The 16,760-nt window shown below is 47.0% G+C and overlaps 1 protein-coding gene across 7 annotated transcripts in view; it reads left to right on the top strand.

The window, feature by feature from the left end:
• sox5 (SRY-box transcription factor 5) overlaps nucleotides 1-15,604 on the top strand; it is a 334,975-nt gene extending 319,371 nt beyond the window's left edge. For 5 of the 7 annotated variants that reach the window (XM_086009986.1, XM_086009988.1, XM_086009989.1 and 2 more), the window contains exons 14-15: nucleotides 8,672-8,888; nucleotides 12,877-15,604. In XM_086009986.1, coding sequence (XP_085866112.1) covers nucleotides 8,672-8,888; nucleotides 12,877-13,183 — 524 coding nt within the window. In that variant the 3' untranslated portion in view covers nucleotides 13,184-15,604. The remainder of the gene's footprint in view (nucleotides 1-8,671; nucleotides 8,889-12,876) is intronic. The other 2 variants (XM_086009991.1, XM_086009990.1) reach the window with 1 other exon arrangement.
• The last annotated feature ends 1,156 nt before the right edge of the window (nucleotides 15,605-16,760 follow it).

Below are 16,760 nucleotides of genomic sequence, written 5' to 3' on the forward strand. Positions count from 1 at the left end.
ATATATATTACAGGAAACTTTGTGCTATCCGGCACCCACGGGACCGAGCTGCTGCCGTTGCCTCAAAACTTCCGTACTCTCCAGAGTTAATGTTGAGAGATACGGAGATTCTTATCTCCGTATTTGACAACAAACACTGTTGCTTAGCAACAGCTTCTAAACACTCGGGTGTGGCCCTAAAGCTCTGTAGCTGAAGCTGTTGCTATAGCTACAGACCTTGCACAGCTTGACTGTTCAAACAAAGCAAAAAAAACAAACAAAAAGAATAAAAAACGGCTGCTGATTTTTGCTGGTGGCTCCAGATTGCCGGATAGCTCACCTCCGGATAGCACAAAGTTTCCTGTAATATATATATTCACAGCTATTCACAATATATATTAATGATCTAGACAAGGGAACTAGATGTAATATCTCCAAATTTGCAGATGACACAAAGCTGGGTGGGCGTGTGTGCTGTGAGGAGGATGCCGAGAAACTACAGGATGATTTGGACAGGTTGGGTGATTGGGCAGAAGCATGACAAATGCAATATAATGTGGATAAATGTGAGGATATCCACTTTGGTGGCAAAAACAGGAAGACAGATTATTATCTGAAAGGCAATAGATTGGGAGAAGGGGAAGTGCAACGAGACCTGGGTGTCCTTGTGCACCAGTCGCTGAAGGTAAGCATGCAGGTGCAGCAGGCGGTTAAGAAGGCAAATGGTATGTTGGCCTTCGTAGCGAGAGAGTTTGAGTACAGGAACGAGGATGTCTTGCTGCAGTTGTACAGGGCCTTGGTGAGACCACATCTTGAGTATTGTGTGCAGTTTTGGTCGCCTTATCTGAGGAAGGATGTTCTTGCCATGGAAGGAGTTCAGCAAAGATTCACCAGGCTGATACCTGGGATGGCAAGAATGACGTATGAGGAGAGATTGGGTCGATTGGGCTTGTACTCGCTGGAGTTTAGAAGAATGAGAGGTGATCTCATTGAAACTTATAAAATTCTGACAGGACTGGACAGACTAGATGCAGGAAGGATGTTCCCGATGGTCGGGGAGTCCAGAACCAGGGGTCATAGTCTAAGGATAAGGGGTAGGCCATTTAGGACAGAAATGAGGAGGAATTTCTTCACCCAGAGAGTGGTGAACCTGTGGAATTCTCTACCACAGAAGGCAGTAGAGGCCAATTCATTAAATATATTCAAGAAGGAGTTGGATATATTTCTTAAGGCTAAAGGGATCAAGGGGTATGGGGAGAAAGCAGGGACCGGGTACTGGATTTGGATGATCAGCCATGATCGCATTGAATGGCGGAGCAGGCTCGAGGGGCCGAATGGCCTACTCCTGCTCCTATCTTCTATGTTTTCTATGTAGGCACACAGCACCAAACTGGTCACAGATTGACACCAAAGTCAAGTTTCCCATCAGAAGCACTGCAACACGGGACTTCTGCCCACTGCTGCCAGCCCACGGTGACCCAGTGTTATTTCTCTGCTGTGGGCTAATCACATATCCACAGTGGAACCCAGCGTTCTCAGGGAAGAGTCTATCTCTGTTGTGTGGGGGCGGGGGGAGGGGGTGGAATCTGGTGATGCTTCAGCAGATCTCATTGGAGCTGCTGAAATGGGTGGAACCAAACTTAAAGGGAGCAGCAGCCACCCCCTCACCACCTGCCCCCATCCCCAGGGGAAGTGCTGGGTCTAAAGTGGTCTTCGGCTCCGAAAGATCCCGGCCGTACATCACCGGCCTGTCGGTGGGGTTGAGAGAGGCAGGAGGAGTAAAATCGCCTACTGTTGTCCCAGCACAGTCCATTTTGCCCGCCTCCTACCACCATAGTACCCCCCCCCCCCCCCACCACCACTTGCCGCCTCTTCCCTTCCCTTGGCAAAACGGAGGCGGGAACACGGTGAAACCCACCGCAGACCTAAGCCCAGCCTCCTCCTGGTCAGTTACATGTGGCAGGGTGGGCGCCTCTAGTTATAAACTGAGGTGGGCAGAGGAAGATCGCCGCAGCTGCTTTGAGGAGCAGAGGTTGTTAGAGCGCCCCATCCATCAGATTTCCCAGGATTTTGAGGGTAGCATTGATGCTTATTGTTGGAGCAGAGTCGAAAGAGTTTCAGTCAGCACCTTGCTGTGATATACAAATGATCTGGGAGTGTTCGATGCTGACACTGCCTACCCAAAGTGCAAAAGCTTTCTTTGTGTGTCAGCCATGGCTCATTTGGGAGCACTCTCGCCTCTGAGTCAGAAGGTTCTGGGTTCACGTCCCACTCCAATCTGGGCTGACACTCTAGAGCAGTACTGAGGAGTGCTGCACGGCCGGAGGTGCCATCTTTTGGATGAAACGTTAAACCGAGGCCCCGTCTGCCCTCTCAGGCAGACATAAAAGATCCCACGGTATTATTTCGAAGAAGAGCAAGGGAATTCACCCCAGTGCCCTGGCCAATATTTATCACTAAAGCAGATGATCACATTGCTGTTTGTGGGACCTTGCTGTGTGCAATTTGGCTGCCGCGTTTCCCACATTACAACAGTGACTACAGTTCAAAAGTACTTCATTGGCTGTGAAGCACTTTGGGACATGCTAACATTGTGAAAAGCACCGTATAAATGCAAGCCTTTCTTTTTTTCCTTATCCCAATAACAGTATTGTTCACTGCAATGAGCTCCCTTCTAGTAAAAGAACAGAAGTTGGAACATTTTCTTACACTGTGTGGAATAGGCAGCGTTGGGAAATGACTTTGTATTTCGCAAGTCTTCAATAAAAAAAGCAAATGCTAACTGACATTGCTAGTTTTACCTAGTGAAAAGCAGACGGCTAATGCTGGTTATCTGGTAGAAAAGCAGTGTCGGTAAAAATAAAGCAAGACGTTGGAGGAAGGAGGCAGCAGTACACAGATCTCCAGAAGGTCAGCCACTTGAAGCTGCCCCAAGAATTCCATTGGGGCGGCCAAGAGAGAACTCGAAGGAAGTCTGACTGGTGACACCCTCGAGTTGCACTGAGGAGGTGGGAGCAGGTGGTGCACTAGTGCAATCAACAGTTTAATGAGTGGCAGGCTGCTCTGTTAATGGTGCCCAGCCAAGTTGCATAGTGTGATGCAAGGATGTCACCACACAGCTGCCGAAAGCTGATCCTGCACAGCGTCGGAAACCGTTCTGGTGCCCTGTGCACTCAGGACACTCCCTGCTTGCTGCTGCCTTGAGAGGTGCGATGGGGGAGGGTTGAGGGCAGATCCCTGACCTTTGTGGTTTATGCACCTCTTGTTTACCAGGTGCAATTTAAAAAAAAACCTGGGGGGATGCAATTGGACCACCTTGCGCTCGTTTTCCGGGTGGAAAATGGGGGCGCAGAGGTCCAATTTAGGGGGGACGGTCTCCTGCGTCCAAACAGCATCAGAAACACGTCCAGCGACAAATTGGTTCGGGTGCTTTCAGGGCGTCCCTGGCAACTGCCTAACACAGTGTTAGGCACCGTTAAATGTGCAGCGAGAGTGACGGGCAGCTCCCAAACCTTGCGGTTCCCGTATCTCTTGCTTACCAGCCAATTTTTAAAAAACTTACGCTCCTTTTGCAAAGTAGCCCTGTCTCTGGACTTGCAAATCAAGATAGTTTCTTCTGGGCTTCCTATTCTGGTAGGTCATGCCAGCCAAGTGTTGGGTATGACACTCTTCCTCTTCCTCTGCCTTTCAGTCTCCATCATCCTTCACGGGCAGAACAGTGAACAGTTTCTGCCCAGGAATCGGCATGGATTGGGATGTGGATGAATCATTTGTGTAGACATGAAACTATGGCCAGGAATTTCCTTGGAGCTGCTCTCCGCCCTATCTCCACAACTTTGCCGGAAGCTGGTTTAAAGATTGCGGCTGATTGCAAAACATTCCGCAACACATTCGGGATAAAAATGGATGATAAGCGCCGCACCTGTGGCTTTACATTCCCGTGCATCCACGTCACGTTAGCTCCCAGTGTTTCCACTTGATCATTCTGGACAGCGACTGAAGTAATGTCATCTATAACGTCGGAAGGTAAGTTGCCGGACCTGAAGAGTGGGTGGACATCAATTTTTGTCAGCTGGGTGGCTGGCCCACTCCGAAACCCAACACCGCGGGGCAGGACGGAGTGCACGGCCTTTATAGACCTCGCTGAACTTCATCCCACTGATTGCAGTGGAATCAAAATCATCTTCCAGGGTTTTGCCAAGGACGGGCAGATTATCGGTAGATGACAATCTACCCCCTGCGTCTGGCGCTCCTTCCCCCTTACATGGGCGGGGAGCTTCGTTACAAGATTTAAATCGGGGTCCTACGCTGCGTTAAGGACCCCAGTGCAATTTTGGTCTTTCGGTGGGAAGAATGCGCGCTGGGCAGTGGAACTGAGCGGCCAAACCCTCGGGCCTTGAAGGGACCTCCGCAGGCCTCACCCTGAGCGTTCCAAGTCCATTTTGCCGCTGATTATTTTTTTGTGGGGCCAGGATGCTTGTCCAGAATGGCATCTCCCGCCTCCGCACCCCCTTTAATGTCTTTCTTGATGGGATTCGATGGGCCATTTTTGCAGCACTTTCTGTCAGTACAGTCGCGTTAGTTAACAGAGGTCATGCAGTTCATTCGCCTTATTACTGCATTGGATGGCATAACTTGCTGTCAACAGGAGTGTCAACGTGACCAATAAATGGCTTTTTAATTGTTGGGTAGCAACTCTGCATAATTAACATGCATTTACCATTCAAATAATCGACCAGCTGGCGACTGGACAATCCCACCAGCCCCATTCCTCAGCAATATTAATTCAGCTCCTTCCCACGGCCAGGCTCAGTAACCAGTATACACAAAAACAATGTTTATCAAAAAAAAAGCAACAGGAATAGGCCAGAAAACAAAAGGCACGTTTGGAAGTCAATCCCAATTTTTCATAACGGCTTGCTAAAAGAAGGTCGCGATGGTGAAATTTCCTCTTTTCAAATGAAAATACATTATAAGGCATCATTTTAGGAACTTGCACTCCTGGGAGAACACAGCAGGGATTTTTTGTGAGCCCCTAATTTTCTGTCTGTTAAAATGGTGGAGGGTCAGTGAGGACAAATCCCTGATATGGGCTCCCAGTGGGCGAAACTCTGTGCTGGGAGTGTAACTTGGTGAAATGTCGGAACATAGGAAGATTAGGAACAGGAGTAGGCCATTCAGCCCCTCGAGCCTGCTCCTAATGTTCCTATTGTAGAGCTTTCACTAACATTGTGCTCGCTTAAGTGCAAGCTGTTTGGTAAAGTAAGCCCCGATTTTAACTTGGGGCATGAGTGTGGCATATGGGTAGGGGGTGGGGTGGGGGTGGGGTGGGGGGAGCGAGGTGGGGACAAGCAGAGTCCCGGGCCTCACCTACGTCCTGAAGCGGAGTCTCCTTCCCATCCGGGAGCAGGATTTCAGGTGGCAGGAGGCAGCCGGTGGGGACCCGAGGGAGCGGTTTCTGGTACTGAGGTAATTGGTCGGGGTGGGGTGTGGTGGTCATGAGGCGCTCACGCCTACTCCTCCTGTTGTTATGTAGGCAAACGCCACAGCCAATTTGGTCCCACAAACAGCAGTGAGATAAATGTGTGGCGTTGAGTGAGGGATGAATGTTGGCCCCGGACACCCTCTAGTCTTTGGCAACGTGCCATGGGATCTTTTATGTCTACCTTGGTTTGACCTCTTATGCGAAAGAAAGCATCTGGGACAATGCAGACTGCCCTCAATGCCGCACTGAAGGGTCAGCTGAGATTGTAGGCTCAGGTCCCACTGCCTTCTGACTCAGAGGTGAGTGTCAGCTTGGCTCAGTGTATTGCAAAATATTTGAGACCATTAAATTTAGATTGGAGCTCTGTAATTATTACGCCCTCTGAACAATGCAGTCCTGTTCGATCTGTAGCTAAAGATTGTCAGAACCTGGTTATACAGTTGGGGCGTGCTCCCAACTCTCTTTTGGAAAAGTTGACCCTAGTGGGCGGCAGGTTGTGGGAGAGAGGCCTTCCCTTGTGCGCTTATAGAGTCATAGAGTCATAGAGTAATACAGCACAGATAGAGGCCCTTCGGCCCATCGTGTCCGCACCGGCCATCAAGCCCTGTCTAATCTAATCCCATATTCCAGCATTTGGTCCGTAGCCTTGTATGCTATGGCATTTCAAGTGCTCATCCAAATGCTTCTTAAATGTTGTGAGGGTTTCTGCCTCCACAACCCTTTCAGGCAGTGAGTTCCAGACTCCAACCACCCTCTGGGTGAAAAGGTTCTTTTTCAAATCCCCTCTAAACCTCCCGCCCTTTACCTTGAATCTATGCCCCCTAGTTATTGACCCCTCTACTAAGGGAAAAAGCTCCTCAGCATCCATCCTATCTATGCCCCTCATAATTTTGTACACCTCAATCATGTCCCCCCTCAGCCTCCTCTGCTCCAAGGAAAACAAACCCAATCTGCCCAGTCTCTCTTCATAGCTGAAGCGTTCCAGCCCTGGTAACATCCTGGTGAACCTCCTCTGCACCCTCTCTAACGCGATCACATCCTTCCTGTAGTGTGGCGACCAGAACTGCACACAGTATTCCAGCTGTGGCCTAACCAGTGTTTTATACAGCTCCATCATAACCTCCTTGCTCTTATATTCAATGCCTCGGCTAATGAAGGCAAGTATCCCATATGCCTTTTTTACCACCTTATCCACCTGTTCCGCCGCCTTCAGGGATCTGTGTACTTGCACATCCAGATCCCTCTGACCCTCCGTCTTGCCTAGGGTCTTTCCATTCATTGTGTATTCCCTTGCCTTGTTAGTCCCCCCAAAGTGCATCACCTCGCACTTTTCCGGGTTAAATTCCATTTGCCACTGTTCCGCCCATCTGACCAACCCATCTATATCGTCCTGCAGACTGAGGCTACCCTCCTCGCTATTTACCACCCTACCAATTTTTGTATCATCCGCGAACTTACTGATCATACCTTTTACATTCATATCCAAGTCATTAATGTAGACCACAAACAGCAAGGGACCCAGCACCGATCCCTGTGGTACCCCACTGGCCACAGGCTTCCAGTCACAAAAACAACCTTCGACCATCACCCTCTGCCTTCTGCCACTAAGCCAGTTTTGTATCCAATGTGCCAAGGCACCCTGGATTCCATGGGCTCTTACCTTCTTGACCAGTCTCCTGTGCGGGACTTTATAGAAGGCCTTACTGAAATCCATGTATACCACATCCACTGCATTACCCTCATCCACACACCTAGTCACCCCCTCAAAAAATTCAATCAAATTAGTCAGACATGATCTTCCCTTGACAAAGCCATGTTGACTATCCCTGATTAATCCTTGCCTCTCCAAGTGGAGACAAATTTTGTCCCTCAGAATTTTTTCCAATAATTTTCCTACCACTGATGTTAGGCTCACTGGCCTGTAGTTCCCCGGTTTTTCCCTACTACCCTTCTTGAATAATGGTACTACATTAGCGGTTCTCCAGTCCTCTGGCACATCCCCTGTGGCCAGAGAGGTCCTGAATATATGTGTTAGAGCCCCCGCAATCTCTTCCTTTGCCTCACACAGCAGCCTGGGATACATTTCATCCGGGCCTGGGGATTTATCCATTTTTAGGCCAGCTAAAACCGCCAATACCTCCTCCCTCTTGATGTTAATATGTTCGAGCATATCACAGTCCCCCCGCCCTATTTCTATGTCTACATCGTCCTTCTCCATAGTGAAAGCAGATGCAAAAAATTCATTTAGAACCCCTCCTACATCTTCCGGCTCCACACACAGATTGCCACTTTTGTCCCTAATGGGCCCTATTTTTTCCCTAGTTATCCTCTTACCCTTAATATACTTATAAAACATCTTAGGATTTTCCTTTATTTTGCTCGCCAGTGTTATTTCATGGCCCCTCCTTGATCTCCTAATTTCTTTTTTAAGTATCCCCCTGCACTTTTTGTACTCCTCTAGGGCTTCCTCCGTCTTTAGCCTTTTGTATCTACCAAAGGCCCTCCTTTTTTTCCTAATCCATTCTCGTATATCCCCTGACATCCAAGGTTCCCTGTGGTTTTTGGAACCACTCTTGACCTTTACGGGAACATGTTGCCATTGTATGATCTCAATCTCCCTTCTGAAAGCCTCCCATTGCTCCGATGCGGATTTTCCTACAAGTAGCTGATCCCAGTCCATTTTGGCCAGATCCTGCCTTATCCTATTAAAATCGGCCTTCCCCCAATTTAGAACCTTTATTTCCGGCCCATCCCTGTCCTTTTCCATGACCACCTTAAATCTTACCATATTATGGTCACTATCACCAAAGTGCTCACCTACTAGCACTTTTTCCACTTGGCCGGCCACATTCCCTAGAATTAGGTCCAGTACCGCCCCCTCTCTTGTAGGACTTTCTACATGCTGGCTCAAAAAGCTCTCCTGGATGCACTTTAAGAATTCTACACCCTCTGAGCCTTTCACACTCTGACTATCCCAGTTAATATTGGGGAAGTTGAAATCCCCCATTATTATTACCCTATTATTTGCACATTTCTCTGAGATTTGCCTACATATCTGTTCCTCTATCTCCCCCTGACTGTTTGGAGGCCTATAGTACACTCCCAGCAAAGTGCTTGCCCCCTTTTTGTTTTTAAGCTCCACCAACAACGTGATGCCATGAGTCTTTGCTGTGACTCACCCCGTTCCATTCTCTTGTGCCGCCACAGGCTCTCGTTGGAAGGCCATGACGAACCTGGAGAAGCAGCCGTACTACGAGGAACAAGCCCGACTCAGCAAACAGCACCTAGAAAGGTATCCGGATTACAAGTACAAGCCACGGCCAAAGCGTACTTGTGTGGTGGATGGCAAGAAACTGAGGATTGGAGAATACAAAGCATTGATGCGCAACAGACGTCAGGAAATGCGACAGTTTTTTACTGTTGGGTAAGAAAGGTCACAATTTAATTTTCACTCGTCGTTTTTTTAGACCAGTCCGCAAAGCTTGCCCTGGGCGATTGTTTGGACTCTGCACACGGGGGACGATGGGGTAGAATGCCGATTAACCAGACCTCAGCACTAGTGTATGGGTCCAGCCATGATTCACCACTTGGCTGTGTCATCAACCCCTGCACTGAGGCTGAGGGGAGGGGGAACAGCCACGAAGCAGAGTGCAAGGGCAGGATTTTCATTGGGCTGTGGAGGCAGGATTGGAGGCGTGTGGGGGGTTTTAAATCCCGAAATTGGGGGGTCCCGACCCCATCCCGCCCCCAACCCGCCTCCATGCCAGTTTCAAAGGAGACGGGTACCCACCCCGTACTGGGACCCACCTCCCCGAGGCGGGAAGGGGATTAGTGCCAATTAACTGCCTGTTAACAGCCTAATCCATATTTTCATTGTTGAAGTGTGGGATTCCCGACGGCTCCAAACCACGCCAAGTTAGCGAGGCGGGCCGTCGGGATGAAGGGCTTGGAGGGGTCGAGATGTCTCGGTGTTCAGGTGAGTGATGGGTGCATGAGTGCAGAGGTAAGTGTGTTTCACAGAATCACAGAAACCCCACAGTGCAGATAGAGGCCATTTCGGCCCATCGAGCCTGCACCGACACATATCCCACCCGATCCCCGTAACCCCTACACCAACACATATCCCACCCTATCCCTGTAACCCCACGTATTTAATCCCCCTAACACTAAGGGTCAATTTATCATAGCCAATCAACCTAACCCGCACATCTTTGGACTGTGGGAGGAAACCGGAGCACCCGGAGAAAACCCACGCAAACACGGGGAGAATGTGCAAACTCCACACAGACAGTCGCCCGAGGTCGGATTCGAACCCGGGTCTCTGGCGCTGTGAGGCAACAGTGCTAACCACTATGCCACCGCGCTGGTCTGTGTAAAGTGTTTGAAGAAGTTCTACTAACCTTTACTTATCTTTACAGCCTTCCTTCCTTCAGGTCTCGGGAGTCCATCATCTCACCGGCACAGAAAGCAGAATGGCCGCCAGCTGTCAAAATCTGCAGCCTCTGCTTTCTGTTCCAGGGAGATCTCTAAATCATCCTGAGAGGAAGGAATTAACCTGGCGTACAGATTGTCAGTGTTTGACAGCTTCAAACAGCTGTGAAATACTGATATTTCATCTGCCAAAAGGTCTTGATGGATGAAATTTCAATCTGTGACGTCACCTGTTGCCGGGTGGCCCTTAATTGGCCTGCTGAGCCCGCTGGGCGGGCTCAACAAGGTCAATCAAGTCAAAATCGCGTGGGTTGGCTACAACTCGATGGAGGCGGGACTACAACCCCAAAAGTTGTAGTCCCGCCTCCTACCCGCCTCCGCAATGAAAATCCAGCCCCAAGTGTTTCTCCACAGGGGGAGTGACAAAACCAAAAGGCCACTCCTGTCGTCTTCCTTGTACGGTCCCTTCTCAATTATTTTCTCCGGTTTTTTTTTCTCCCAAAGGAACTAGAGTGGACGTTCGACGAGGGTGACACCCCATCTCCTGCCAAAGCTTCAGCAGAAGGTTGTTTTTCCTGGCTGGAGAGTCTAGAACTGGGGGGCATAGCCTCAGGACAATGGAACTTCCCTTTAAGACTGAGATGAGGAGGAATTTCTTCACTCAGAGGGTTGTGAATCTTTGGAATTCTGCTGAATCGTTGAGCATGTTCAAGGCTGAGATCGATAGATTTTTTGACTCTAGGGGGATCAAGGGATATGGGGATTGGGCGGGAAAGTGGAGTTGAGCTCAAAGATCAACCATGATCTTATTCAGCAGAAAAGGTGTAATCGGTCATTTACATTGTTTCCCTGGGATTAGAGCTTTACAGTAGCGGATCATAGGAACAAGAGGAGGCCATTCAGCCCCTTGAGCCTGTTCCGCCATTTAATAAGATCATGGCTGATAGCACCCCAACTCCATTTATCCGCCTTTGTTCCATATCCCTTGATACCCTTACCTAACAAAAATCCATCGATCTCAATCTTGAAAGCTCAGGTTGTCCCCCAGCTTCCACGGCCTTTTGGTGGAGAGAGTTCCACATTGCCACTACCCTTTGTGTGAAAAAGTGCATCCCGATTTCACTCCTGAATTGCCTGGCTCCAATTTTAAGATTCTGCTCCCTGTTCTTGATTCCCCCATCAGCAGAAATAGGTTCTCTCTAATAAAAACAGAAAATGCTGGAAACACTCAGCGGGTCAGGCAGCATCAGTAGAGAGAGAAACAGAGTTAACGATTCAGGTCGATGACCTTTCGTCAGAACTCTGTATCTCTGTAGGTTCTCTGTATCTACCCGATTGAATCCCTTTATCATTTTAAACACCTCAATAAGATCACCCCCTAAACCTACTAAACTGAACGGGATACAAGCCAAGTTTATGGAACCTTGCCCTCATAATTTAACCCTTTAAGCCCCGGTATTACTCTGATGAATCTGGCAGATTGAGCAAACCCCTGCAGAAATTCTACGCTGTTGAGTCACCCTGGGATAAAGCCAATCAGCGCAGACCAGGGATTGAACCTGGAGCCTTTCCTGGTCGTACTGCTCATTACCATGTTGGGTACATCGACCCTCTCTTTAAATTTTAAAAGCAAAAAGAAAACCACAATAATTTACATTGCATTTTTGCATCCACCTACACTGTGCCAACCTGGGGGAAAGATTCTCTCCATTGGCTGTCTGTAGAGCCAACGCAAATATCACATGTCTGTGATTCTGTTACTAGTGGGCAGAGGAGACTGTCTTACCCATTGTTGTTCCCATTCTCTCCATTAAAAAAAAGCACTTATTGCCCATCCCTAGTTGCCCTTGAGAAGGTGGCAGTGGGCCGCCTTCTTGAACCGCTGCAGTCCCTGTGGTGAAGGTACTCGCACAGTGCTGTTTTGCAGGGAGTTCCAGGATTTTGACCTGGTGGCCATGAAGGAACGGCCGATATATGTCCAATTCAAGCTGGTGCGTGACTTGGAGGGGAACTCGGAGGCGGTGGTGTTCCCGTGCACCTGCTGCCCTTGTCCTTCTAGGTGGTGGAAAGCCATTCCTGTTAGAGGTGGTTTTGCATCATGAAAGACAAGGGATGTGACAGTTCTTGCAGTGACTCATCACAAGGACACTGCTGGCTGATGGAACTGCAATGCTGCCAATATACCACAATTAACTGAGGCCCATCTGCCTTTCAGGCTGTTTATTTGACAATGTTATACATCAACGAAACACTGACCTTATATAATTTGTATAATAGAGATGTATACTTCAACATACTTCCCCACTGCTGGGATATGAACACTGATGGAGGGGAAATGTTGCTTTGCTTTATAAATAGTTGACTTTTGTCAGAATCTCCTAGAGGGGAGAGGAGATGGTTTGGGCCAATTCATTATTTTATTGGTGACAGCAGCGAATTCTCCAGTGGATCCTGACAGATTTTCTCAGCGCTATATTGAGGTTCTCCAAATTTCTGCCTTGACTGTGAATCATGGAGTGTTGTTATGATCTGGAATGCGCTGTCTGAAAGGGCGGTGGAAGCAGATTCAATAGTAACTTTCGAAAGGGAATTGGATAAATAATTGAAAAGGAGAAAAGTTATAGGGCAGTGGGGAAAGAGAAGGGGGAGTGGGACTAATTGGATAGCTCTTTCAAAGAGCCGGCACAGGCATGATGGGCTGAATGGCCTCCTTTTGTGCTGTATGATTTGTAGGAAAACAGAGGCTCTACAGCACCACCACTGGTGGGAGGGTGTAATTACAGTGTGATGAGTTTACATAGGCGGTTTCCGTTATACATGTGGACATAGGGATGTGTAATGGAAAACGTTGACTTAAAAGTGTGGCAACATATGACAACAGAAAGTAAAGTTTTCTAGACAGGAAGAGAGTGCAAACATAGCTAAACTCTCCAACAAGGACCCATGCCGTTATTAACAGACATTTGCCTTTGTGTCAACAGGCAGCAAGGTCAGATCCCTATTACCACGGCTGGAGTGGTGTATCCTGGTGCCATTGCTATGGCAGGGATGCCGTCACCTCGGATCCCGTCGGAGCACTCAAGCATGTCCAGCAGCCCGGAGCCCAGCATGCCCGTCATCCAGAGCACTTACAGCCTCAAATCGGGGGAGGCCCGGGTGAAAGAGGAGCTGAGGCTCAACGATATGAACGGAGGGATGTACGATGAGTACGAGGACGAGGACGAGGACGATCCAGACGCAGACTATGGCAGCGACGACGAAAATCACGTGGCAGCACATGCCGACTGACGGGGGAGGGGCCAGGAGCCTCCGCCAGCGAGTTCAAATCAGTCTGCCTGGTTCATCCTACCAGGGGCCAAGCACATTTTGACTATCTGATACACTGACTGTTACTTAAAACTATTTAGTCTTAATAAACAGGATATAGTCAGAACTCTACTGACTACTAGACCTCGGCCTATGGTACAGGCATGGGAAAAAAAATGATAAGCTATGGGTAAAACAATGCCAGTAAAATCAGCTGCTATCCCCGAGCACTGAAGTCTTACCCTCCTGAGCTTTGTCTAGACTGTCGTTCTACAAGATTCTATAAATTCTCACTCAGGTACAAAGTGCCAACAAGTGGCTTGTGAATGTGTTTCGTTGTTTCTTTTGTGCCACAATAAAAGGTGTTTTTCTTTTTTTTGTTCTTGTTTTTGGATGGATTAAGGAAAAAAAATGCTCTCAAGTTACCTTTGTTTCAAAGGAATCTATTTTCTTGAATATCGACACACTGTTGCACCCTCATAGAGTACTTTTGTTTGTTGCACACATTTTCGAAATGCAACTCTTAGCAAGTGCCAAAATTTGTAATTGTTGGAATTAGTTCATGCGCTTTCCTACAGTCTTAAGCTAGGGATATCGTTGAGTCTTAGACAATCCCAGACACCTTTCCATACCAGCAGCTGTAGGAAACTGTAGGTGCAGTTCTCAGGTGAAAGGGGAGATGAGTGAAGACGTGAGAAACTTTTTATTACGTGGATTGTGTGTGTGTGTGTGTGTGTGAGTGCGTGGATGTGGGTGTTATGGTACTTTATAAGGTGTCGGAGACAGTGATAGCAAAGCAGCGTGTGGGGGAATGAAATTCCACGTCCTCAAAGTCCATTCCGACTCCCTCCCCGACATCTTTTCACAGCAGCCTCGCTGAGGCAGTCACTTTCTTCAATTCTCACGTTTCTTTTGTCTGCGTTCGTAGCACTTAAAAAAAAAAAATCCAACAACCAATGGGCGCTTGGGGTGGGGGGAAACAAACAAAGACGGAAGCGAAGCCCATTCCCACCAGAGTTTGCCGTTCGCCACAAACGGTGCCGTCCTGGCATTTTTTGCGCAGTTTGTGAAACGGATACCATACCTCCAATGGATTTTGGGAGTCGGAATTTTTCTTTCCCACCACCCCCCCCCATCCCGAAAAAAAATACGATTATGGATAAATGAAAATAAAATGGTTTTGTTGTTAAAGGTGGACTAGCTGATCATATACTGCATGTCAGTGTTTAATTTGTATTTTTTGACTGTATTTTTCAATTTTAACTGCCTCTTAATAGTGTACAATGATGGTCAGCTATTCCCCAGTTAGTAAGTTATGTATAATTTATTTCCTCAGTTCTATCTAATTGATTGGCAATGCAGCATTCTGTAGCTGTAGATATTTAAGCCTGGTATTTTAGATATAAACAGTTTTTTCTTTTATGTTCTTTAAGTCCTAGTGATGTCATGTTACGATGTTTAATCAGCAGGCGTGAAAATAATTGGACTGTTTGTTGGGACTGAAATGAGACCATTCTCTCATAATCTCATTTCTATTTAATTGTCATGGTCATTTAGAGCTGATTCGCTAAAGCACTCTGTACTGAAAAAGAAAAAAAAAATTGCTGAAAAAAAGAACCAAGTGTTTTTATATCACTTTATGTAAAATGTGAAACCAGTTTTTTTTGGGTTTTTTTTCCTTGACTGTGTGAACAAATTTCTGACTTGTGTGTGGGGCTTTAGTCTCACATCGGCTGGGCCTTTCCACCATTTTCTTTTTTTTTGGTGCTCTGTTTATTTATGTGACTCTAGACTACAAGAGTACTTTGTTTTAGCTCCAGTAAGGTTTCACCATGATTTCATGGCTGCGAGCCGTTTGTGATCTATACGCCAACAACGGAAACTGTGTCGGAGTTTTCTTTTGTATTTTTTGCTTTTTATTTTATCCTTTTTCGTTCGGAATTCTCCTTTTGCTGGCATTTTGCATTCTGTAATTCCTGATCTCAGACTACTCAGTTCTACTGATGCTTGTACTGTTTTTAAAAAAAAAATGTATTTATTGGCCATCACTGGCTCTAAAAATTATTAGACACAGATTGTGTTCAGGAAGACAATCAAATCGAGTGGAGCTTAAAACAAAGTAAACTGAATCTACCATCTCACTTGAAATTTAAAGAAAGATATGTAAATATAACATAGAATTATAGATTTATATTTTGTTCATAACACATAGTGTAATATAAGTTGTATATTTTCATGTTTTTTGTTTATGTTATCATTCATGCCACAATAAAACCGAGAGTACTTGTACTCTGAAAAAACAGACATGTGTTAACAGCATCTGTTTCTCTGTTACCCCCTATAGCCTTTAGCAGTTCCAGACACTAATAAAAAGAACGTCATGCTCTACCTTTGAGTCTATCAAGCATTTGTGAATTTTCTTTTTTTTTTACACACTGTTTCTCAAGTGAAGTCAGTAACTCTTAAAGAAATTTAAAAAACGAAAGGCCGTGTTTTCATACAGCACCTCTCAAGCTCAGGACGCCCCCACAGCACTTTCCAGCCAATGAAATACTTTTGAAGTGCAATCACTTGTTCTGTCGAGCAAGGCGGCGGACAATTTGTGCGCAGCAAGATCCCACAAACAGCTATGACATAAATGACCAGGTCATCTGTTTCAGTGATATTGGTCGAGGGATAAATATTGGCCAGGATGCCGGGAGAGCTCTCCTACTCTTCTTTGAAATAGTGCCGTGGGATCTTTTATGAGAGGGCAGATGGGTCCTGAGTTTAATGTCTCATTCCCCTCACCCCCACATTTGAACAACTATCGCAGAGGTTTGGGCAGAGTCAATATCAACTGAGATTAAAAAAACAAAATGCTGGAAATACTCAGCAGGTCAGGCAGCATCTGTGGAGAGAGAAACAGTTAACGTTTCAGGTCGATGACCCTTCGTCAGAACTGGAAAAAGTTGGAGGTGGAACAGGTTTTTAAGCAAGTGTAGGGGCAGGGAAAGGGGGGAGGGGAGGAAAGAACAAAGGGAAGGTCTGTGATAGGGTGGAAGGTAGGAGAGATTAAAGACAAAAGGGATGATGGTGCGAGGCATAAGGAGATGGTAATGGGACAAGTTAAGAAACAAAAGATGACTCTAGATGAAGTGTAAATGGCGATGGCAGAATGATCGACAGCTGCCAATATCAACTGAGAACTGACCTCGAGCTTCAGTGTGGCTTTTAACTAGTCCTAGTACAAAGGCAACCAGTGGGTTAGGGTTCATAGCAAGACTAATTCAGCTACAGGATAACATACACTGCTTAGCTGTTGCATTGCTCATCGTGGATCTTGATTTCACCCTGTTTTTGATCCAATTATGATTAATAGTATATTGTCCTGATGAAATGTTTCCCCAACTAAGCATCATTTCAGTCCAATCATTCTTCACCCACCTCTCATTCTCTGCACACTCTCCTCCTCTTCCACTCCACTATCACAACCCTGATTAGCCTTCCCTCAAGCCATAGCCGTATGTAACCGCCTCTCCAACCGACTCAAGCACAATGCAATCTAATCTTCGCTCCC

The sequence above is a fragment of the Somniosus microcephalus genome, chromosome 17 (assembly GCF_052327205.1).
Source record: "Somniosus microcephalus isolate GS21.2 chromosome 17, FLI_Smic_1.0, whole genome shotgun sequence".
Taxonomy (NCBI): Eukaryota; Metazoa; Chordata; class Chondrichthyes; order Squaliformes; family Somniosidae; genus Somniosus; species Somniosus microcephalus.